Source organism: Ursus arctos, unplaced genomic scaffold, assembly GCF_023065955.2.
Source record: "Ursus arctos isolate Adak ecotype North America unplaced genomic scaffold, UrsArc2.0 scaffold_9, whole genome shotgun sequence".
NCBI classification, from domain to species: Eukaryota; Metazoa; Chordata; class Mammalia; order Carnivora; family Ursidae; genus Ursus; species Ursus arctos.
The window spans coordinates 60,512,345-60,538,334 of NW_026623111.1; the positions used below are offsets into that span (position 1 = coordinate 60,512,345).

General features: G+C 41.0%; 1 protein-coding gene across 2 annotated transcripts in view; it reads left to right on the forward strand.

Annotated features, from left to right (window-relative positions):
- FRAS1 (Fraser extracellular matrix complex subunit 1) overlaps positions 1-25,990 on the forward strand; it is a 407,808-nt gene that overhangs the window by 253,210 nt on the left and 128,608 nt on the right. For both annotated transcript variants that reach the window (XM_048211952.2, XM_026509896.4), the window contains 7 exons: positions 2,755-2,895; positions 3,820-3,960; positions 5,434-5,571; positions 8,240-8,510; positions 11,978-12,062; positions 14,814-15,140; positions 24,071-24,224. In XM_048211952.2, the coding sequence (XP_048067909.2) occupies positions 2,755-2,895; positions 3,820-3,960; positions 5,434-5,571; positions 8,240-8,510; positions 11,978-12,062; positions 14,814-15,140; positions 24,071-24,224 (1,257 nt within the window). The remainder of the gene's footprint in view (positions 1-2,754; positions 2,896-3,819; positions 3,961-5,433; positions 5,572-8,239; positions 8,511-11,977; positions 12,063-14,813; positions 15,141-24,070; positions 24,225-25,990) is intronic.

Here is a 25,990-nt window from a genome sequence, read left to right on the forward strand (position 1 = left end):
TTACAGAACTGTGCAATGATTCTTTTCCTCAGAGATCTCCCTTTACTGTCGGTGTCTAATCTCCCACATAGGGAAAATACCATCACATGTTTCAGCTTTCTCTGATGATTGCAAGAAGTCATCATGTATTATGAATGCAAGTATGTAATTTCTTTCTTAAGAAAATATTTTCAAGCGCCTACTATGTGCCAGATATTGTGCAAGGTATTAGTAACTAGACCAGAGGTGGCAGACCAGATGGATTTGGTCCAAAACATGCAGGGTTTTTTTTTGTTTTTTTTTTTGGCCCACCTAATGTTCTAGTGTTATAAAATTTCTACTTAATGCATTTTAAAATGTAGAAGACTTCACGTACAAAAATTGAGATTTTCTGTTTCTTTTGGAAAAGTCAGATGATCTGGCAATCCTGGATTTGCATTGCCATAATGCAACGGTCAGTTGGAGATGAGTAGCTGTTGTCCCTTTTGTGTCTTCAGATCACTACAGTCCCCGCCATTCCCTCTTCTATCACACCAGGCCTATTTCAGGGATTTGCATTACCTTCCTGGGACCTAGAGGCACTTGCATTTACAAGTCTAGATTGCTAGACTCTAAGCTTATTGCAGACAGGATTTGGGGTACTTGGGTGGCTCAGTTAAACGTCTGCATTCGGCTCAGGTCATGATCTCAGGGTCCTGGGATGGAGCCCTGCTGAGCAGGGGTCCTGCTTCGAATAAATAAAATCTTAAAAAAAAAAAAAAAAAGACAGGGGTTGTATCTCATTTGTTCATCTCTGTTTAACAAAGTTAAAGGAGTAAAGACACGGTCCCTGTGCTCAAGGAGTTTGTAAGTAAACAATGTCAGAAACCTAGTACCTTGTTCTCTGTGGTTGGAATTCTTGGGTCTTATGCTCTTTAAATGGCAGTGCTCAGCAAGGAGAACAGAGTTAAAGTCCAGATTTTCCTTGCTTCTCTTCCGTTTTCCTCCTCCATCCCTCCATTCCACTTGTCTCCCATCTCTCCAGTTCTGCCCAAGAAGCTGGGGCTCACATATGGAGGTCAAACATCTGTCAAGTTAGCTTGGGATGTTTTAAGGCTTTGCAAAAATCGCATATTCTCCATTCCAAGGAATTCTACTTGTTGTCAACTTAGGTGGTCTCTGTGCTCAAGACCACAGAAGCTTTTCTGTTTTCTCCCTTCTAAACAGCGGCTGTCAGTTTGCGGTGAAAAACAAGATTATCACAAATCCTCCATGTTGTAAATGATTTCATAACTATGCTGGCAGTTTTCAAGGTTTTGCTTTAGTCATTCTCCCTCAGGACTGATTCAGCCAAATAAATGAGCGAGATTAACTTTATAAATCTCCTTGGAAGCACGTGTACTGTCTTGCACATTTACCTGCTTCTTTGGGACTTAGAAATATTGCATCAAAAAAGAGAAAGGTGACTAAGGAGAAGTTTCCTCGGTTCTCAGCTGGGATGGAGGGTGGAATGAGGGGGAGCCGAGTGCAGAATGTTCTCCGAGAAAAACAGTTCGGCAGCAAAACATTTATTAAGCTGTTACTATGTGCCAGGCACTGTGCTAACTTCTTTACATTCATTGTTTCCTTTAATCTACACAATAGCCTTATGAAATAGGTACTATTCTTATTTCGGTCTCACAGATAAGGAAACTGAGGCTCAAATAATTTTAGGAAGTTGTGTAAGACATGTAGATAAACAGTGGCTAAGCCATGGCTTCAATAGAGACTTGGCTGTCTTCAAAACCCAAGTACTTAACCTTGTGGTGTTGTCCCACCTTCCATGCATGAAGGACTTAGTTTACCAGCTGGAACTTTGGCTCTCAAACATGAGTGTTCTGGATGCAGGAATTGCCTGGCCTTTAACAGCTACAGCCACAGTCAGAACAGCTATAATAATCATAAGAACAGAAGTAATAGTAGTGGCCCCAACATGTTTCCTAATGCCCCAGTCTTTGAGATGATGTCAGTAGTTCTGATATTGAGCCAGAAAATCTGTATTTCTAACAATCCTGGATTATACAGGTGCACATCCAAGGTTGGAGCCCATGAGCACATAAACCGCTTGAAGCCAGGGTCTCCCCACTTCCTACCCACCTTTCAGTGCTACGCATTCCATAGGTGCTTATTGAGGGGATAACATGGAAATGAGTCAGTTCTGCTCTAAGGAGATCTGTTACTTCCATAAGCCCTTTGTTTCCAGACGGTTCCTTGGTGCCCCATTTAATTCTAACATCATTGGTTCTTTCTGTTGGGTGGGTCAGCGCCTGATTCTTGAGGGGCAGAGAGGCAGAGAGGCAAGCAGCCAGTGTCGGTGGGGGCAGCAGTGGCATTCCTAGTTGAGTCTCTGACCTCCCTTTACCTGTGGAGCATTTGGAGGTGCAGATTGAGTTTGTGGAGGCAAATTGGCCCCTCCCTGTAGCAGAGCAGGCTTTGCATGACGACACTATGGCACGGGTATCAAGAACTCTAAGATTAAGTTGACCTGGCTTCTTGGCAGCCCCGCTGACAGGCAGGCTCTGCACAAGCCTGGAGTGATCCTTGTACATGCCCGTGTCTAACATAATTAGGAAACACTAAACCTCAGAGAGGCGTTCAGGCTACTACAAGCAGAAACCTCGTTAGAGCTCGCTTATCTGACATCTCGCCTGGCGTCCTCACTTTACCCCTTGCAGCTGCAGACAGCATCCTCATAAATTAGTCGCTGGGACTGAGGGTGGGCAGGTGAAGGTGATCTAACGTGGACTTCCTTCCTAGAGTGCGACTGGAGTTGCAATGCGTGCAGTGGGCCCTTGAGGACAGACTGCCTGCAGTGCATGGATGGCTACGTTCTCCAGGACGGGGCCTGCGTGGAGCAGTGCTCACCAGCCTTCTACAGGGACTCGGGCCTCTGCAAAAGTAAGTGTCCGGAGCCGTTGCTGTGTTCGCATCTGGGCTCCATCCTCCTCCGATTTTTACTGTTCTGACAAGGCGTCTGTGGCAAGTTGCCTTCCTGGCTTTTTATCCAATTTCTGGTTTCTTTCCTGGGAGCTTTTCTTTGTTGTGGTCAAAATGTCTCCTCTCTCCTTCTCCCATACGTGATATTTGCTAAAATTTGAGGTCAGTATGGGAATCTTGGGGGCGTAGGGCCACATAAACAGGTATGTTTTGATGATGACTTTTGAATTTCCTAGAGCATTAAACAGTCCTGTCCTCTAGTCCTGAAGCTATGTATACTCTGGTCATTTGAGCACTTGGAAGGACCGTCTTAGTTCCCCATCTGTCACCCGAAGCCCTGCATGTACCGGATGTCTCACCACCACCTTTCTCTGAACCCCACCCCCTCAGCCTTGATTTCACACCACAAAATCTTCTGACCTGCAACATCCCCCAAATGCACAGATGGGACTCCTGGGAGCATTCTTGGGAGACTCTGATAACTGACAGGGTGAGTTAGGGAAGATGGACACTTGAGCAAAGCAAAAGAACCATGGCCTAGTTAATACTAATGATAATGGCTAATAACTGTAGTTTCTAGGTGTGCCTAGTATGTTCTATTATTTACTTTAATCTTTGCCCAGCAAACTGAGTGGGATAATATATCCACTCCCATTTTATAGGAGAGATTCAAGGCTCAGAGAAGTCAAATCTCTGATCCTAAAACACCCTGCTGGTAAGTAGAGCAGTCACAACCAGAAGCCTGGCTCCTGACTCCTTGTCTTCTGCTTCGCCCAGCACACCAATTCATATCGCTGTTTGGCATCTCACGCTGCCTCCCCGAAAGGCCCAGGAGCCCCTTGGAAGGCTACACACAGTTCTGTTGGTTTGACTTTTCTCTTTCAGGCTGCGGCAACCACTGTCTCCAGTGCCAAGGTCCCCATGAGTGCACTCGCTGTGAAGGGCCATATCTCCTGTTGGAAGCCCAGTGTGTCCAGGAATGTGGGAAGGGGTACTTCGCAGATCATGCAACTCGCCAATGCGCAGGTAACTCGGAGACTGTGCTGAATCCTCTGGAAAAAAGTGAGGGCCACAAGTAAATCAGGTGTGTCGATTTCAGGTAACCAAGGAGAATCTGAATTAGAAGCAGAATGGAAACCCAGAGAGCTAGGCCTTAGAAATTGATGGCTTTCCGCGCACACCTGCCAATTGCTGGTTAAATAGAATTAGATGTGCAGGCCAACGACTCTCTTGCACAAATCAATATTGTCTCTAAAGGTCTTTATGGAAATCAGGTCTTTATGAAATGTAAGGCTTATGTTGAACTCAGGGGAGGTATCCATTAAGAGTGGATCTCCTCTATTGATACAGGCACAGAATTTTCAGTGTGTAGACTAAATTACGGGTGACCCGGATATTGGCACAATATCCTTGAGTAGGATTTCTGAGGACAGTTTAGTGAGATACACTGAACTTTTGTCATTAAAGTTCAACCCAAAGCCTTAATCTTCTTGTCTATTGGGTTATCCACAAGAGCTTCCACAGTTTATTCTCATCATTTCCATTAAAATTTGATATCGTATGCCCCACTTTGAAGAAAACCTGACATTTAATAATAAAGCCATGACCTGGCATGGCATTTTACATTTCACCAAATTCCTCCATCTGCACTATCTCATTTAATATTCACAATGACTTGGTGGTAAAATTTGGCAGACACTAAGAATCCCGTTTTACAAGTGAAAAAAAAAAAGACAGAAAGAAAGAATGGCTTAGGAGTATTAACCAGGGCAACATAAAATCAGATATTAAACCTGTTTTCTTATTCCTATTCTGGGCCCTTTATGCTATATTACCTCTATATAATAAAATCTCAATTAAGGAAGCAGAAAAATTAGGCAGTAAACACTTGATTATTAACTTGACCCAAAGAAATGATCCTAGGGTCCTTTTATGAGCTTGCTCTCGTCCTGCATATAAGATAATAGTCATAATAATGGTAATAATAATAATAATGATAATGCAGTGGCATTAGTAGGCAGCTGAGTCCCTTTGTATTCCAGGCCCTGTTCTAGTCTCTTCACGTTATAACACATCCTCCCAACAGTAATTTGCATTAGGTGCTACTACTGTCCCCATTTTTAAGATGAGAAATCACAGCACGGATGATTAAAGGAACTTGCCCAAAGTGGACAGCTGATAAGAGGTAGAGGAGGAGTGGTACCCAGAAAGGGCCTGTGCTCTTAATCACCGTAAACCACCTCCCTTACAAGTCAATATACAATCCGTCCCCGTGCAACATTTTCACATCACAGTGCATAAAGGGAAAGCGCTCCTCTGTGTTCACTCTCCTTCTGAGGGTAGATCGGCGCCCTGTGAAATTCCAGAGGAAACCGTTGGAACTCCCTGTCGCTGTAGTTGGGGGTCATGTGTTGCTCGTGCTGTCATTCTCTATTTCTCTGTTGCTGGTGGCCTTCACGGGCTGCCTGTGCCTCATTTACTATGGCCTTTCTTTGACAGCCTGCCCTCAGGCATGCTTGCAGTGCAGCCGCCGGGACCAGTGTCACCTGTGTGACCACGGGTTCTTTTTGAAGAGTGGCCTTTGTGTTTCCAACTGCGTCCCCGGCTTCTCTGCCCACTCTAATGAAACATGTGCTGGTAAGTGCTCCTTGTCAGATGCTCTGCTGTATGAACCTGTAATCTCTCCATGCAAAGGCTGCGTTGGTAGATACAGCCGCTCATGTGACATGAAAGGCACGATTCTCTTTCTAAGAATACAGAGGATAAGGGATTGTTTATAGGACATGGACATTGGGGAAGCTCAACTTCTAAGATCTTTGGGAAAAAGAATCTGTGCTTTAAAAGTAACAACTATCAGATCGGAAATTTGGTATAAAGCTTAGTTACGTTTCTGAACTACAGCTATGTTGTAGAAAATTACCCATATATGTATAGATATAATTTATTTGCATATATATAAACTTGTAGAGCTAATTATGCCACGATTCAGTGGTGCATCCTTTGTGGACATACTGGAGATAAATTGCAAATAAATAATGAGTGGTGTGAGAAGCCCGCCCCATCAGGGTCATATGTTTGAAGCAAATAGATTTCAAGCCACTCTCCCATTAAGAATAAGGTGACGTATTAAGGGAATGGAGCTAGTCTTGTCCAGCACCTTAACGGCCACTTCACCTTAAACAACAAAAGAGAAGCAAATTTAAATTCAGTCATAATTTTGAACCCCAAAGTTTTATAGCTGAACAAAGCTTGAGAGTTATATTATAGTTGAGCATTCCTCAGCTTTTGAGTGTCCTTCATCAATAACACGAGGCATATTTTAACAACCGCAGTCAATCACGTTTTCCGTCTCTAAATTTCTGACCTCTAAAGATATTAAGACTTCCCATGGGAAAAAGACATCTTTTGCTCATTTTATTGGGATCCTTGTGGAAACCCCAAGTACTTGAGAGTCAGCCTTCTCCCCTTAGGATGTAATACAAGTCAACTTGTGAAAATGAATTCCACTTTCATTAGAGTAATCTTACAGTGGAAGTAGTCCCCTTGAAACTTGGCATTCCCAAACTGTCCGGTCTGACCTACTTGTACAAGGAAACACTAACAATTCAAGTCCGGGTGAAACACCTTGCAGGATACAGGATGCATTTCACATCGTGATCAGATATTCATCCATCAGATGTTTCCTATGGACAGAGAGGGTAAAATTTTAAAACAAAGCTTGTATAATTCACATGAATTCTGAATATAAGCCACCGATAATCATGCTTCACTACAGATTAACTGGTACTGTTCGAGCAAATGGTATCAGACATTTGCTTTTTTCTTTATCCTTAATGGGTCTGATGGCCAGATTGATCAAAGTATTAGGATAGGACTGTGGTTCTCAAACTTGAATGTCCCATTAGGATTGCCTGAGGAGCTTGTGAAATCACTGAGGTGCCCACCCCAGAACATCGAAGTCAGAATGTCTGATGGTGCAGCTGAAGTATCAGTGATGTTTTACAAGGTCCCTATATGATTCTTTATTGTTATTATTGAGATAAAATTCACATACCATATTATTCACCCTTTAAAGTATACAACTCAGTGGTTTTTAGTATATTCACAAGGTTATGCAGCCATCACCACTATCTAATTCCAGGACATTTTATTCTTCCTAAAACAAAATCCAATAATCATTAACAGCGTCTCTCTAGTGCTCTCTTGCCCCAGTCCCTGGCAATCATTGATCGACTTTCTATCTCTGTAGGTTTAACTATACTAGACATTTCACATCAATGGAATCATACAATATGTGGCTTTATGTCTGGCTTTTTTCATGTGGCAAGAATAAAATTTTCAAGGTTCCTCTACATTGGAACATGCATCAGTACATCATCTCTTTTTATGGTTGAATAATATTCCATTGTGTGGATATACCACATTTTGTTTATTCATTCACCGATTAATGGACATTTGGGTTGCTTCCACTTTGGGGCTCTTATGTAAAACTGCTGTGAACATTCACGTACAAGTTTTTATGTGGACATACGTGTCCAGCTCACTTGGGTGTGTGTCTATCAGTAGAATTACTGGATCATGGGGTAGCTCTGTTTAATTGTTTGAGGAACTGCCAAATTGCACCATTTTATATTCCCACCAGCAATGAATAAGATTTCTAATTCCTTCACGTCCTCAGGAATACTTTTTATTGTCCTTCATGGTGGGTATGAAGTGGTATCACATTGTGGTTTTGATTTGCATTTCCCTGATGACTAATGACATTGAGCACCTTTTCATGTACTTATTGGCCTTTTGTGTCTCTTCTTTGGGAAAATGCCTATTCAAACTCTGCCTAATTTTAAATTGGTTTACTTGTCTGTTACTGCATTGTAAGAATTTTTTAATACATATTTCGGATACAACTCCCTTTTCAGATATATAATTTGCAAATATTTTCTCCCACTCTATGGATTATCTTTTTTACTTTCTTACTGGTGTCCTTTGAAGCACTTTGGTCCAAATTATCAATTTTTTCTTTTGTCTCTCATGCTTTTTGTGTCGTATCGAAGAAAGCATTGCCTAATTTAAGATCACTAAGATTTTATCCTGTATTTTCTTCTAGAAATTTAGATTTTAACATTGAGAATCTGTTATTTTCATATGCATTCAGGGTGAGAATCACTGGATTAGAAGGAGGCTTATGGTGTACAATAGCCTAGAGTCTCATTTCTGAATGAACATTACAAGTCTATTTACTTAAAAAAAAAAAAAACCTTATTAGTTAATGTACCAAGTCTGATCTTTGGATTCATATGTTTTCCAGGCAAAATATACACTCCTAGTCTTCATGTGAATGGTTCTCTCACCCTTGCAATTGGTTCAATGAAGCCACTGGATTTTCCCCTTCTGAATGTCCAAGACCAAGATGGCAGGGTGGAAGACCTCCAGTTCCATGTCGTGAGCACTCCCACCAATGGTCAGCTAGTGCTCTCAAGGAATGGAAAAGAGGTTCAGCTCGACAAGGCTGGCCATTTTAGCTGGAAGGATGTGAATGAGAAAAAAGTGCGTTTTGTGCACAGCAAAGAAAAGCCCAGGTGACTCAGTGTTCTGTTGTTTTCCTCCTGCTTCCCTTCTGTCAGTGCTTTGCGCCCCACCCCCGCTTCTCAATAGCTATCCCTTCTCCTCTGGGGAAGATCGATACTCCAAAAACGCCAACGCTTTCAGCTGCCTGTCATCATTTCACTGTAATTGCTCCAAGAGTGTGCTTCTGTTAGAGGCATTTTCATTTTATCACGTAATTATGGGTAATTCTCTGATGTGACAGGAAAGTTCCTAGGACAATTACCCAGTATTTTTGGCCCAGCAGAAACAAAACTGGTTATCTACGCAGATTGCTAGAGCTGCTTCTTCAACATTAGGGTGATATAGTAGGAGTGAGCAGTGGCTAGAAGATGGAGCACATACTTTTCAAAGTGGTATATGGTTCCTAGAATTCCAGAGTGGGAGGGAACCTAAGAGTCAGAACTTTTTATTATCCACTTTATGGGATTAATTGTGGTTAATTTTTAAGCCGGATCCAGTTTTCCTCTGATGCCTAGCACACTTCTGGCTGTCTTCCTCACCCCAGCTGACATATGCTTCAGGAATGCAATTGAATGTTAACACTAACCCAAGCAAATAGAGTCATATAATTAGCGGAGTAAATCTGCTAAACAGAAATCAGAGAATGCACCCCAAAGATTAGCCTCGTGGATTATCCTTCATCCGGCTGTGCTTCATTAGTGCAGATAATTCAGAGTAGACTATATGTGTTAGCAATGGATTGAAATATTCACGGTGAATATTTTCTACTGTCAGCACTGGAGAGTTTTTTTTTTTTTTTAAGGTTTGGGCTAGGAGATAGGTGGGGAGAAAAGCGATGCCACTTTCTCTATTGCAGTTCAAGCCAGAACCTCAAAAGACCATCTTTTTTTTTTTTAAAGACCATCTTATAGGAATACGAACAACTGATATTTCCTGAGTGCTGACTATGACCCAGGCATTGTATTAAACACTTCATGGGAACTCTGTCTCTTTATGTTCCCAGTCTACAGATAGGGAAACTGAGGCCTTGAGAGTATAAGCAGGGCCAAGTCTCCAATCCCTGGTTCTCTGACTCCACAACCCTGCCTTTAGCCACTATGATTTCTGCCTCCTGAGTAATACTGGGACTACTGGGCATACTTCCATCCTCAAGGGGCAAAAGATCTTTGCACAGACATATTGCTACAGATGGAACTTAAAACTCTGGTGTCTGATGCCATAGAATCACTCTTGTAATTTACGCTCCAAATCCTGCATTCATTTTGCTTCAAGTGTACTCCTTAATTGTTTGTATCTCTCTCTCTCTCTCTCTCTCTCTCTCTCTCACACACACACACACACACACACACACACAGCTCCGTACCTGTAGTCCTTTGTCTTGGAATCATGTGAAAAGTGAGTCAAGTTCGTAAAGCCCCCTAGACAACCAAAGTTACTCCTCTTGTCTGTTTTACCTCTTCAATCTCTCATCACCTCTTTTCTTCCAGAGTCAGCTCTGTACCCCAAACAGGACAAAGAATGGTGACTATTTTGCAGAGAATTCTTGCAGCACTCCTTTTACTTTGGGGTTACCCAATTTAGCATCGGATTTTCTTTATCTAAAAATTTAAACAAAAGAACAGTTAAACAAGATTGGCAGTGATTCATGAAAAAAGAAAATTCTGTAAGTTGCCGAATGAGACAAATGCAAAAGGGGCAGCTTGCCATATAGGTTTGTGGTTTTGTTTTTCCTTGTGAAACCCTGACCATGATTCTTTAGCACTGGATTCCTTTGGGGTCAGAATGCTCCTGTGGAGTACAGGACAACCTGCAAACACGGCCACGGTGGCAAGCCAGCATTGCTGGGATGCTAAGCAGTTAACCCGAACCTCAGTGCCACCAAAATGTCATTTTCCCCCAGTGGGTTAGGAGTAACCACCCCTTCTTGCTTCTTTCTGTTGCTTCCATCAATTGCTTTCTCTGGACATCTGGAGATGGGAGCGAAGAGGGACAGGATTTAAATGGCACAGAAAATCAAGGGGAGGATGAAATGGGAGGGAAAATAGGATTTACTTTTTTTTTTTTAAATCGGTTTTATTGAGGTATAATTTGGGTTCAATAAAATCCCCCATCTTGAAGTGTGTACCGTTCTATGAGCATTAACAAATGTATATATTCTGGTGGTCTTGAAACCACAAGGTTTGAAACAGTTTCATCAACCCCTCAAGCTCTCCTTTTTACTGTTACTCCCTTCCCCCCAGTTTCTGGCAACCACCGATCTGCTTTTTACTCTTAGACTAAGTTTTTCCTTTTCTGAAATGTCATACGAATGGAGTCATACAGTATATAATCTTTTGTTTCTGGTTTTTGCCATAATGCTTTTGAGATCCATCCACATTCTTTCTTGTATCAGCAGTAGTTAGTTCCAAAAAATACCTTTAAAATAATGGTCCCTACAGTCGATCAGAATTCAAAACCTCTCATAATGCATTAATCACACGTCTTACAAGCCTACCATGAGTTCTGTGGGCAACTCCTACCTTCCCTTCTAGTTGTCTCTGAAGCTACTGGAACAACACTCTTACAGGAAGTAAAAACCACAGCAAAGAATGAGCCTTATTTTTGTTTTATTAATTAGGACTCTTCGGTTGCAAGTAATGAAAGTCAGTTTGAATTAGATTAAGAAAATTGTAAGGCTTGTTATAACATTGCAGATGTGGCTCAAATCTCTAACACATCAAGGACAACTGGGCTTCTGGGATAAGCCTAGAAGCTAGAACCAGGAACGGGAAGCAGGACTCAGTGCTTCCTCTTGTCTCTGTGTCTCATTGCTCAAAGGCCTCATTTACCTCCTTCCTACAGACAGGCTTGCTCTACATCTCATCATGGTAGACTGTGGCTTCTGCATCGTCAAAAGGGGGCTCTCAGGCCAGTTGCAAATTCCCAGGGAATATTCAGCCATCTTCCCCTAGTCCCATCCACACTGAATGTGTATGTGTGTTGCTAGAATGGGGGGCCGGTAGATAGAATCAGGTAATACAAACATTGCAGAATCATTCATGGGGGCCTACTGTCATAATTTGGAAACAGGTTGGAGTGAGGGTTTGCAGGGAGGGGGGATCACTGAGAGCTAATCAGAGACTATGATAGGTTCCTTTCCATTCTCCAATTTTACCATTAACCTTCACTATATTACTAACCTGTCTTGGGATAAAAACTGAGTTTTCAACAATTTATATAGTCATTTTAGAAAAGTCAAGACCAAAAAGTTTATGTAATTGTTGCATTTTATTGAGATTGGAGAATACACCATTGTTTTACCTGTATGTCACTCTGTTCATCTTCATCTGGTTATTTTTATTTACAGTATGAATATGATATCACGCAGTGATTTGATCTAAATTCTTCCATGCATATAAGCTGAAGATATTTTTAATCTTTGTTTTTCTAGAGACTAATGACTGCATTTTCTCATTCCTTTCTTGGGGACTTCTTTTAGGAAAGGTTACTTTTCCCTGAAAATTAGTGACCAGCAGTTCTTCTCTGAGCCCCAGCTGATCAACATACAAGCATTTTCAACCCAGGTAATAACAATGCCACACAATTAATAATTTCACATGCATGAATCAAGGTTTCTAGTAGTTATAGCAAAAATGAGCTAAATTAATCTAGTCTCAGTTTCTCCATGAAATACCACTGGAATAATTTTTAGTACTTGTGGGTTAAGAACAACAGCAATAACAACTAATTGCTAATATGTCTGTAGTATTCTTCTTAGTATTTTTCATTTAATCCTCATGATAGCCCTGTGAGGTCTTGTTTTTCCCAATTTACAGATCAGGAAACTAAAGTCACAGGGAGGTTAAGTAGCCTGTCTATGGTGATATAGCTGATAAATAAAGAGCCGAGATTTGTGCCCAGAAAATCTGGCTACAAAGTCTGTGTTCTTGACCACTGATTTAGGCTGCCCTACTTTACTATACTGAATCTGATACCAGCCCTTCAGAATAATTTGAAACTGTTCCAATCGTTAAGACCTTCCTAATCTTAGGTAAATGAGTTTGTTTCGCCTAAATATTTCTCCCTCAGGGTATGAAATTATTTTCAGCCACTTTTGCCTATCTGTCATGTAGCTGGACTATATTTTCATCAGTTTGCAGCGGGTACAGCATCTTATGAAGGATCTACTTAAACGAGGTGCCGGCGTGGTCATCAGCCAAACAGAAGGCTGAGGAAATCATGGTAGATGCTGTAAAACTCGGTGTGATGGCTCTTCTGTTCCCATCCCTCATCTCTGTGAAGATGTACTTATGTGTCCGGAATACATATAGTGGTAGATGGTCTGAGTAGCTGAGCCTGAGGGATTGAACATCTCGGATGTGCAAAGAAAGTAGGAAGATAGATATAGTCTTAAGTTGTGAACAACAAGAGAGTGGGATATCAGCATGGGAACCGAGACTACCTAAATATCCAGACCTCACTAGAGTGTTAGTCATGATTCAGGGAAGGACATGAGATTAATGTTTTAAAACTGATTTTTTTTTAAATTGTTGTTCCAAACATGAAAAGACCATGGACTGTGGATAATATGGACATAACCACAAGTGGCTCCCAAATGGTGTCCACAGGCCAGCTCTGCTCTTCTTGATGGCATTCTTACTTCAAGGGTGACTGAAGTTGAGGGATGAGTAGAAATTGATCTGAGGTTCATTTGACCTCATTGTTGGGCTAAGAGTATGAATTTTGTTTTAATTAAAACTCAAGCAGGTAAAGCAATAAAAGACCAACCGAAAAACGAAAACATATTATCTCTGTAAATATGGGCCAGAGGGCCACATCAAGTCTGAGGACTATCTGGCGTAGAAGTTTCTCAGTACCTAAACTCAGAAGTTTTGTTTTGTCCTTTCCGTTTGTGTTAATGTAGTTAGTCTAATTAGGTGAATTAGAGACCTAGGGTAGGTACTGACTGGCAAGTACCTTTCTCATTTGAGACAGGAAGTTCCTATGGTCCCCTGAGTTTTGCTTATCTTCCCCAAATCAACTGAATAGATAGTGACAGTATTTTTACATTTTATTTATTATATGAGAAACTTTTTTCATTTTTAATTTTTTAAAATGGGATTTTAGAAATTAGTTTTGTTTTTGTCACTTTACATTCCTGTGATATTTCAATATGGTCTTGAACCTCCCCGAGATTTTCTCATGCAAGTTGGTTTGATCTTTTCCATTTATGGATGTTGACATCACCTTTTGACCTCTCCTCATTCAGGATCCAAGGGGCCATTCATTCCCACGTACCTAGAATCACACCTTCTGCATTCTCACTTGGGAATTCTGAGGAGTAGCTGTTGTCTAGCTTCCTACTATGTTACTATTACAATGATACATTACTTAGACATTACTTTAATAGATATTGAAATTTCCAGGAGGCCAGGAGGGGTAGTTTTAAAAGAAAGCCATTTGGATTAAAGAAGGCAATGTGCTGAGAAAAGTCGTAGCTGGTTCAACTTCAAACAATATAAAAAACTAAGATGATGTTTTCTTTGGCTTCTGGCCTCATTTTTTTGGGGGGGGTAATTTTTTTCTGCTGTGGTTCATTAACTTTTATCTTTATGAAAGAGTATTTTATTTGCTTACTCAAGCTGGTGAGGGGAAACCTAATAATCCTAAGAAAAACATGAAAATTTGCCACATGAATTAACCAGGTGGTTGTCTGACTCAGACCTCGATCTTATCAGGCTTTAAAACCAGAGTTGGGGTGGGCCCTTCAAGATATGGATGCGATGGCTTAAAGAAAATTATTGGCTGTGACCAGATATTGCATGAATTCAGAATCAGAAATATGTTGGCCCAAGTCAGCATACTGCAGTGTAGCTGAAGTCAAGTGCTCAACTCGCAACACAAGTGCAAGAATTCCCTGCCTCTTACCGTTCTCTCTTGGAGGCAGACAGCTGGTTGGGATCCTTGCCTCGGGGCTGATTTCAGTTACAGTGCAGGCGATGTAGTGTAAATCAAGATAGCAGAGACTTCCGAGATTTGGAAACAAGCAGCTCGTCTCAGTTGCCTCTGGTGAATATGATGGCCTTGACGTGGCTTGAGAAGCCTCCGGAACCAGAAGTGTGAAGTAATCTCATTTGCTCTGATGACTACGACTTCCCACACCTCCGACAAATACTTGGACTCTGCCGCAGTTTGGCACTTTGCTGGAGCCTCGAGAGTTCCTTCAAAAGCATAGAATTATCAGTTAGGTTGTGCACAGCTGTATCTGGTCCACTGGGTCGTCCTCTCCTTTCCTGCTAAATGACTTCTCCTCCTCCTTTCCTTCAACTCCTCAGGCCCCTTATGTGCTGAGAAATGAGGCCCTCCATATTAGCAGAGGGGAGAGAGGAACCATCACCACCCAGCTGCTCGACATCCGAGATGACGACAACCCGCAGGATGTGGTGGTCCAAGTGCTTGATCCTCCTCTTCATGGCCAGTTGCTCCAAACGCTTCCGTCCCCGGCAACCCCAATCTATCAATTCCGGCTGGATGAACTCTCCAGGGGCCTTCTCCACTATGCTCACGATGGCTCAGATAGCCTATCTGATGTTGCAGTCTTGCAGGCCAACGATGGACATTCCTTTCGAAATATACTGTTCCACGTGAAGATGGTGCCCAAGGTAGGTGTCATTCCTGAGCTGCAATTTCCTTGCCCCTAGATATGAAATTTTATGGATGATATTATTGTGCAATATTCACAGAGCTAAGATATAGATAGGTATTTATTCAAACATTTACCTAGCACCTATTACAGAGATACTTAGGATGTGGAAAGATTCATAGAACACAACACCCAATCTCGGGGAGCAGTGTGTATTTTGTTAGGAGCACTGTGATCTGAAGGACCTGCCCCATGTTGTCTACACAAGGGAAACTTTTGCACCTTTATGTTGACTTGCTGCCATAAATATGCCTCATTGTCCACTGATGCTCTTGTCTCCTTCCTGAGCATGACCACAAGAATCAAGCGCACCCGTTTTCGTCTGCCCTGCTGCAACAGCTCATGCAATGTGAAGCTCATAGTTTATCATGATGAATCATAAAGGATGAGTTCAGCCATTCTGTTAGTCCACAGAGGAAACTCTGTGTTCTACCATCACAGGAACAGTCGTCAGCCTGGGGCATTCCCGTGCCACCTCGATATGTTTTTGTCATGTCCACGAATACCTTCCCTAGTATTTACTTAATATTTTTCTTCGTATCAACTTTTTTATTGTGGCTTCATCCTAATAAATGATGCATATGAAATCATGGGCTTAATGTAGAATTATACTTCTAAAATATTAAAATTAATACATAACCATTTTTTAAAATATTCATCCACATTGTACATAAAATGTTCTTGGATATTATTAACGGGATGGCTATCACGTTTTGGGAAATGCAGGGCTAACCCATGCCAGATCTAAGAGACTTATTAAAAAACATTTTCAGAACCATTTATTACTTGATGATATTTCACTAGAAGCTCTTTTCTCTGTTATAGCTAGAATGGCTCTTTCCCATGGTAGTAGATTGGGAGACTTATCATTTTTATTGAACTTTTCATTCCAAATATCAGTAGCCACTGAAGTGTTGTTAATGATTAGCTAGAGAGATTGATTTGCTGAGGACAGTTTAGAAATGACTTGTCACTTTCTCACCGAAGATCATTCAGAATTTGTGACGGATCCTTGTGCAGGTGAACAGCTGAATGTAACATAGTCTGCTGGCTAGTTTCTCAGGCTGTTGTCTCATGATTTGCAGCTGATGAAAACAGTGATGGTGGCATGAGATAGATGGGAGTAATTGCAGGCTGATTATGAGATCGAGCTGGCCGGTAGCCACCTTGTAGCTAATCCTAATTATCACCCTCTTGCAATCGCCCTGGGAGAGGAGTTTTGGTTCTGGAGAGATGAAGTCTAGACAGACACAGAAAGTTTCTTTTCTTCCTGCTTGGTTTCCTTCCAAAGATTGCAACAGGATTTCAGTGCAACGCTAGCAGCTGCCTTTCCTGTAGTGGTTTCAGTCTCCACATTTGGAGCTCGGTTCAGGGGACGGCACTCTCATTTTGTATGCTATGGTCTAAGGTGGAAGGGTATTTCTAGGAATTTTAACTGCTTTGACTACCAAAACGAAGCAAGGAGAAATGAAAGTTTAATTTATAAATAAGACATAAGCACAGAACTTGAGAATCCTTGTCGTGCTTATAACTTGGGATTCATGTTGGTATTTACAGTGTCTGTCCCTCCTCCTCCTCCTGTCCTCACTCCATCCCCTATAGTGTTGTGCTTACATGTCCGTCGGGTGAACTAATGGCTTCTAAGCCAATGAACTGGGATAATGAAACCAGCATCCATCAGTACATACTAGTAAATTTGATACTGTAATACTGATGTTTTACAAATGCATACTATATTTCCTTTCAGGAATTCAAAGTGCTTTTTCTTCAAATCTATTCTACTGATCTTTACAACATCTTAATGAAGAAGGCTAGAAGAGGGGCCAGATGACCTTATGTCCTCTAAAGGAAGTTCTATGGGTGGGAGGTGTTTTTGTTTGTTTTGTTTTTAACCTTTATTGGGTACTAATGCTTGATATAAATTATTTCATTTGATGTTCATGATCATTCTAGGATGTTCGTGCAATTATTATCTCTAATTTTCCAAAAAAGGAAACTGAAGAAAAGGTTTAAAAGCATTTTAAGATGTTTAAAAATGTTTATTTTTTATAAAGACATTTCATGCTGGAGCTGTGATTTCGACTCAAGTGTGTTTTGGCTCATCACACTTAACCCACGTGGCTTTTTTCATTCTAGCCCATATTTTTCAGTGTTTTGGTCATATATATTCTGATCCTCCTAATGGACAGAACGGAGACAGCAATTTAGTCATTTTCTCAATGTCCTATCCAAGCAGTCTGGGCCCTAAGCCTCCTGGAATCTTCCCTCTGGACTCACCACATCTTGTTACAAGTGAAGCTATTTATAATCATAAGTCCACTGGAGTCCAAGAAGAAAAAATTGCCTCAGCTGTTAATGGCTTCCAGCACATGTATAGTCAGACATGACTGATTTCAGTCTGATAGCCACTTCTGAAGATGGGCATCCAAGTCCCTACCGTGAGGCTGCCTGTGTATTAAATTTGGAGTCTGGCCAATTACTGGCTGATGTCTACCTGGTAGTTTAAATGGAGTGGCGAAAGGGATTAGGTCTAATTCCTGCGGAATGGATGTACAAATTAATCCCAGTTTTGTTCAGTAGAAAACGTAACCCGCTGATACAGATGGAGAGGAAAAGCTAGAAAAAGAAAACGTTGTGTGAGCAGCAACCATTTGAGTCTTCCTTTCTTGAGCAAGGGATATCCTAGGAGTGTAGCGCATTTTTATTGGATGGGTAGATACTTGGAGCGATGCTTGAGTGAGGCTGGTTCCCATGTTCCTACCTTTGAATCCATCCCTTGGGCCAGATGAGAAACCTTCAGGCCACCTCTGCTGATGTTGGGGTGGCCTATCTGGGACGAAGGGTAGGAGCTCTCAGTTCCACCCTCATTTCTCAAGTTCCGCATCACTTCCTCTAAACTTTCATCCTTGGCCTGGCGGTGAGGAAATCTGACTGCTGCCCTCCAGGCTTATGCTGAGTTGCTGAAGAGAAAATAGATTCAGGACCGATGTTGAAACATGCTCCGTTGGGGGGAGGAGGCAAAAGAAATCAAAAAGATTAAAAGGTAATAAAGAATGCTCTGCTGAACAGGCTTTCATTAATTGGGCAGATTACCAAACCTGAGTCTGCTAGAGATATGATTTTAAAGCAATTCGGCGTCTAATAAGGGCTAAAATGTGGGCAGGGAAAAGTCATGCTTACTGGCGGGTTTCTCTCCACTGCCAGGCTTTCAAGAAATCACCTTCTTTTTCATTAATTGAGGCATCTCTGGAAAACATGCCTTTTTTTCCACTTTGGCAGTAAATCTGATGATCTTCGTGACCGCGTTTGTCGTTTGAGCAGTTACTTTCTGCCACTGGGTAATGCTTTGATGTGAAAAGCCCCCCAAGTATCATGCTACAAACTGGGTGGAAAATTCTGTTGCTAAGAGTCCTCTCTGGCTGTTTGAACTCGGTAAGGCCCATGTGCAACTAACGGCCCTGTTGTTCTTTCCTCAATTTTCCTAAAACTTGTCCTCCCAGTAGTTGTCTGGCAGGAATACCATTTGATAATAAGGGTGCTGTAACAATTAGTAATATGGCACAAAAATGTTAATTTTTTGAATAAGAGTCAATCTCATAAATAAATCTTACCACATGTCAGAGTTTCACCTTTTTTTTTTTAATGATTTTTATCTATTTATTTGAGAGAGAGAGAGCACAAGCGGGGTGGGGTCAGAGGGAGAACCAGACTCCCCGCTGAGCAGGGAGCTGGACATGGGACTCAATTCCGGGACTCTGGGATCATGACCTGAGCTGAAGGCAGGTGCCCAACAGCTGAGCCACCTAGGCACCCCAGGGTTTTGCCTTTTATGGACTTACTTAGCTTGTTCAGTTTGGCATCTTATAAGATGTATTGTTCAGAGTATATGATCAAAAAATGGTTGTAGATTACAAAATTTTGTTTGTTTATAACATAGTTGAATCTACATGGAGAGAAGTTTCTATATTCTTGACCAGCAGGAACAGAGCTTCTGAGGAACATACACATACTGACAAAAACAAAAACAATCCAGTTGTCTCTCCATCCTTTATCCTGGTAAATAGCATCTAAATCTCACCTTCCATGTCCACCCCACATAATCCTTCCCTAAAATTTACAGCGTCCTTTAAGATTGCATTTTAAAAGCTATGGTATAAATGAGCTTTTGCAAATTAAGGCATTTTTTTACAGAATAAATAAAATGTTAGGATTCCTATTATATCCCATTATAGTCATTTTCTATTTGATTAAGTTTTAAAATTTTTTAGCTTGAACAGTTTGGCCTGGGGTTGGGGTACACTGTCATGTGAGATCATCATTTATGTCCCAATATTTATTTTAGGGGATGAAGTTTTCATTTTATTTGTGAGATTTTTTTCCTCCTAATGATAAAAGCTTAGGCCCTTACTTCTGGTTTACAACATTAATATTTTTATTTGTAATACAATATATAATGGCTAAACTTTATTGCCAACATTTCTGTATGCCCATTGTTCTATGAAATGAATTAGAAGAACTATTTAATTTAAAGCACTCTTTTCATTATGCCCCCATAATCCCTTTTTGGGATTTCATTGCTTTCTAATGTGGTACCCCGAAGGACATATAAGACGTCACTAGGCAGGAGATTATTCAACTCACGTTATGGCTAATTTCTTGAGCTTTCAGAGATATATGCACCATTGTGCAGAAGAAAAAAAAAACTACAAGGAGATAAAGAAATTGCAAAATGTCAGAATCATTGGGGAAATGAGGTTAAAATTTGTTTGGCTTTTCTGGATGCTTTAACTGTAGAAAAGATGGTGTATAGCCTTCTATTCATCTCTTCTTGAATCTTCCCTGGACTCTCTCCCAGAAGAAAGCAACTGATAAAACCATCTTCATCATAATGAGTGGGAAGAATTATACTTCTTTCCCTTAGATAGTTGTCTGTTTCTTCTTAAGTATTATAAACAAATAATTCAGAAACAGGGGCATGTATATTATCTGGTTATGAATATAAATATTCTGAAAGACCTGTCTTGTGGGATTTCAGGAGAACCACTCTAGACCCATCACTATTTCCGTCCTGAGCTGTGCTTCTCCTACTTTAACATGACTCCACATCCCCTGGGGATCCTGTTTAAATACAAGTGGAAATACATCAAACTACAAAGCTGCACAGCCAAGTAAACAGTCAACAAAATGAAAAGGCAGCCTACCGAATGGGAGAAAATATTTGAAACCATACATCTGATAAGGGATTAATATCTAAAATATATAAGGAACTCAGACAACTCAATAGCAAAATCGTCAGCAGCAGCGTCAGCAGCAGCCAGTTAAAACATGGCCTACGGATCTGCATGGACCTTTCTCAAAAGAAGACATACAAGGGCCAATAGGTACATGAAAAGGTGCTCAGCCTCACTCATCATCAGGGATATGCAAATCAAAACGACAGTGAGATATGACTTCATACCTGTTAGAATGGCTATTATCAAAAAGATAAAAGATAACAAGGAAAAGGGAAAGGGAACCTGTATGCACTCTTGGTGGGAATGTAAATTGGTGCAGCCATTTTGGAAAATAGTATGGAGTTTCCTCAGAAAATTAAAAATAGAACTGTCATATGATCCAACAGTCTCACTTCTGGGTACATATCCAAAGAAAATGAAATCTGTATCTCAAAGAGATATATGTACTCCCATGTTTATTGCAGCATTATTCACAATAGCCAAGGTATGGAAACAGCCTAAGTGTCTCTTGATGGATAAATGGATAAAGAAAGGGACACCTGGGTGGCTCAGTCAGCTGAGTGGCCAACTCTTGATTTCAGCTCAGGTCATGATCTCAGAGTCCTGGGATCAAGTCCCACATCAGGCCCCATGCTCAGCAGGGCGTCTACTTCAGGGTTCTCTCTGTCCTTCACCCTCTGCTCCTCCCCACCACTCACTTGCCCTCTCTCTCTAAAATAAATAAATATTTTTAAAAAGGAAGAGAAGAGTGAAGGGGGGTAAACAGAAAGGGGGAATGAACCACGAGAGACTATGGACCCTGGGAAACAAACTGAGGGCTTCGGGGGGAGGGAGATTGGGATAGGCCAGTGATGGGTATTAAGGAGGGCACGTATTGCATGGTGCACTGAGTGTTATACGCAAATAATGAATCATGGAACACTACATCAAAAACTAAGGATGTACTGTATGGTGACTAACATAACATAATAAAAATTATTATTAAAAAAATAAAGGTGTTTAAGTCTAAAAAAATAAATAAAAATGTGGTCTATATATTATTACATATAATATATATTATTCAGCCTTAAAAAAGGGAATCCTGACATTTGTGACAGCATGGGTGACCTCGAAGAACATTATGCTAAGTAAAATAAGCCAGACACAAAAGACAAATTCTGCATGATCTCATTTATATTTGGAACCTAAAAAAGTCCAGCTCATAAAAGCAGAGCAGGATGGTGGTTGCCAGGGAGTAGGGTAGGAGAAATGGGGAGATATTAGTCAAAGGGTATAGTAGTTCAGTTACCAGGGATGATAAGTTCTGGACATACAGCATACAGCGTGGTGGCTATACTTAATACTGTTGTCGTATACCTGAAATTTGCTGAGTGGGTTGATCTTAAGTGTTTTTACCACATACGCACACAAAAGTATGGTTATGTGAGGTGATGGATTTCTTAATTAACTTGAATTTCACAATGTGTGTGTATATCAAAACATCACGTTGTGTACCTCAACTATGTATAACTTAGATTTGTCAAATATACTTCAGTAAAGCTGGTGAAAAAAATAAAATGCAGATTCTAATTCAGAATCTGGGATGGGGCCTGAGATTCTGAACTTCTAATAAGCTTCCAGATATTACTGGTGTCCTAACGCCGACATACAAGGAGTACTGTCTCCTAAAGATTTACACTCACACAGGAATTAGAGCATTGTATTGGTAAAGTATAGCCAAGACAGAAATGTAGTGGGAGAGACATCTGGGGCCATGCAATCAGTCACAGTACTTACTTGCTTGGAATATGAAAAACCACATTGGCTCGTCAGTGCCAGAATGTGGCTGTTGGTGTATGACTGATCTCTGTAACCGTGATCAAACTTGACGAGGCTGCTATATTAGAGAGATTTCTAGCAATTAAGACACCTGGGTCTGAGTGTATTATGTTATATGAAACTCTGCTGGAGTTAATAAGGACTTTTCCCCCAGAATTCTGGGGGGAGGGGGTGGAGGAAAATTCTTGGCACATTTTGATGTTTTTGTAACTAATGTGCGGTATCAATTGTGAAGGGAGAAAATTCTTGGGAGTTTGCCCCTAGGGACTATCACTATCACAATAGAAGCTGTCTTTGCTGCTGTTCTCGTGGGCAATGTTTGACTTGGTTCCCCGGTGACTGTGGTGAAAATAGCTATGACCACCTCTTTTGGGGGGCAAATGCTCTCGTGTCAAGTGACTGCGAAGGCATATGTGTTGTCTTCTGCTCTGGATTTGCCCCTCCTGGGAGTGGTGTTTGCTCCGTTCTGTTTATTGGCATATTTGAAATGCCCCATTTCAGAATACCAGATTTACTGATTTTTAAAGTACAAAAACAAACTGAAAGCTGAACACAGGCAGGCTCACTGATCTTCCGTGGAAACTGTCAGTTCTGAGGCTTTGGAAGAGGTGTGCACCTTGCAAATCAGGAGCTGCAACACTTCTTAATGACATTCGCTTTAGCAGTTAAGATGGTTGCCTTCTCAGGAGTGCTAAACAGGTGAGTTCAGCCAGCCAGCTGAGTTCAGCCAGCCAGCTATTCCCAGCTGCTGTTTCTAGGGCTTCACTTCAGTCAGTCATCAAGGCCTGTCAATTCGGACTCTAGTGTTTCTGGAAGCTGTTTCTAACTGTCCATTCCCACTGCGATGACTTTTTCATCTTCTCTCGCCTGAGCCATTACAAGAATTTGTTAAATGGTGTCTACAGCCCCAGACACATGTTGCTTCTAGCCCCTTCCATCTCTTGCTGATGGAGGCTTTATAAACCTCAGACCTGCTCATCCCCTTTCCTTCCCTGAAGATGCATGTTGACTTTATTGGGCCTACAAGATAAATGGAGACTTTCAGCACAGCAGCTACCTTCTACCAGCCAACCTTCAGAACGTGTCCCTTTTAATTCACCCCCTCTCCTGGCTCCATAAGCTCTTCTTGCCCAGACACCTGGATATTTTGTGAAGCACACAGAGCATTGTCTCATGTCTTTGCTTCGGTTGGGCCCTCTGCACAGAATCCATTTCACCATTCGTTTCTTAGAAGGGCCATGTTTTGGTCATTCAAGAATTAAATGATATTTCCATAGGAAAGCCTTCCTGAGCATTCCTCCCTCCAGGAGGAAACCTCCTCTTTCCTTTATTCTCCCACAGCACCCTGCTCAAGCTTCTTACAGAGCATCATTTGTGATGAGTCCTGATTATTTGTCTGTGGGGGGACCACTGGACTGTAAGTTCTGAATCTTACAGTTTCAGAAATCAGGCTTCTGGCAAAAGAGCTGGCCTGTAACAGATGCTTAATGTATGGTGCTTGAATGTGCATGGATGGGGAGGATGGAAGGACAGTCAGATGGACAAATGAAAGAAAGAAATGGAGAGACTTGTCTTCCTGAATGAAATAAGCTATTTGCTTATGATAAAGTAAAGGAAAAAGTAGGGTATGTACATATATACATACACATGCGTATATCTACATACAATATACATACATAGTTCATAGACTCCAGAGCTAAGAGCATCTCTTATTAGATGATGACTGGCAGCAATAGTACCTGATGACTTATGCTTTTAAGAGCTGATAGATAGATAGATAGATAGATAGATAGATAGATTTTTTTTAACTTAATTCTGTACTCTTTCCTTATTCTAGAATGATGCAGGTCTCCGGCTTGTGGCTAATTCGATGGTGTGGGTTCCAGAAGGTGGGATGTTGCAGATTACCAACAGAATCTTACAGGCTGAAGCTCCCGGTGCCAGTGCCTCAGAAATCATCTACAAAATTACCCAGGACCACCCACAATTTGGTAACTTTTTCTTTTTTTTCCTTTGTCATGATCTCATCATTGTATCCAGCAGTCTTGGACTTGCTTTTGTATCATGCCCTGCAGCAAGGTTTTGCTTCCAAAGAAACTGACTTCCTAATACCTCACACATCTCATTTAAACACAGAGTAGTCAAAATAACTTCATACTGTGCACATATTATGTACCAGGTGGTATGCTAAGTAATGTAGACTTGTTAGTATATATGAAATCCAAAATTTAAGTTTTAAAATAAGTTCATTTTACAGAGAAAGTAACTTGCTAAAATACAGTTCATTTTAGCATATATAGGTAATAAGGTCAGTTTAATTTTGAAGCTCAGGCTCTCAAACTCCATCTTATGTCCCTTCCAAAACATCACCATACTTCTTGTTGAGACTTAAAAAAAAAAGTTTTACATAAAAACATTTTTAAAGATCTCCATTGTTACTTCCACTTCTAGCAAGATAGTAGAGTATGATAACTTGAAAATTTTCCCCTCATCGTTATCATCATTGAGAAACGCCAGATAAAAGATAGTAAGAATTATAGGGCACTCATGGCTGACCTTCCAAGAATAGAGAGAAATCTCCAGGTAGCAAACAGAGAAGGAGCTTAAATCCAGTCTGGGCATGAGCCGATGGAACAGCTTCCCTGAGAAGGCTAGTATGGGTCCCAGTAACCCAGGGGCTTGAGAAGTAATGCTCACACAGAGATAGAAAGTTAAGATCCTGCATAAAACTGGGACCCAGGAAAGACTTTCAATTAGAGGGACAGAATAGAAAACAAGAAGGGCACCAGCCCAGAGAGATGGCAAAGAAACCTACCTGTATTTCCCAGGACTCAGAGTGAAGCAAAAAAGTCTGCCAAAAAAGAACTTCAGGCCTGTTTCTCCTGAAGATCCAGAGTTAAGTTACACTGTGCACATTGTCTGAGGAACCCAAAGCTGTGACATTCATTTGAATATTAATCTCAGACCGATGATACTTCTTGGGTCCCTTGCAGAAACTGGTAGAAACTGTTGTGGAATGTCCACCCTCAACTCCAGATCACAGCCTAAGCCACTGAAGATTAGCTCAGAATTCAAAATTACAGAACAGTTGAGGAAACAATCCATAGTATCATAAGAAAACTGAAACAAATGGTTAAAATTCCAAGGATTTCAAACAAAGGAGTAATCATAAAAACTATGAAACAAGCATATTAAAATCATTTAAAGACACAAAAGAACGAATTGAAACTGTAAGGCAATAACCAAGTGCCGTAAAAATAAAAGACTAGGCAGGTAGATTTTTAAAGAACTAAATAGATCACCTGAAATGAAAATTATATTCATTACAAGTAGAAACTTTCTTGGCATGTTAAATAGCAGGGGAATAATGATCTGTTTTTCCTCTGGCTTACCAGATTTAAAAAATTATGTATTTTTTGTAGTGAGGGAAAAAGTTAACTCTTGTGCAATTTAAAAGTAATTCCAATGGAGCGCCTAGCTAGCTCAGCCAGTTAAGCATCGGACTCTTGATTTCCGCTCGGGCTTGTTCTCAGGACCCTGAGATGAAGCCCCACATTGTGTGGGAGCCTACTTAAGATTCTCTCTCCCTCTCCCTTTGCCCCTCCAATCGTCCTCCAGCTCCCACTCACACACTCTCTCTCTAAAAAAAAAAAGACTTAAAAAAAATAAAAGTAATTCCAATGTCAACAAAGACATTGGAAAGCATAATCTAATCAATAATTAATATAGACCGGACGGGAAGAAATCAGAGAGGGAG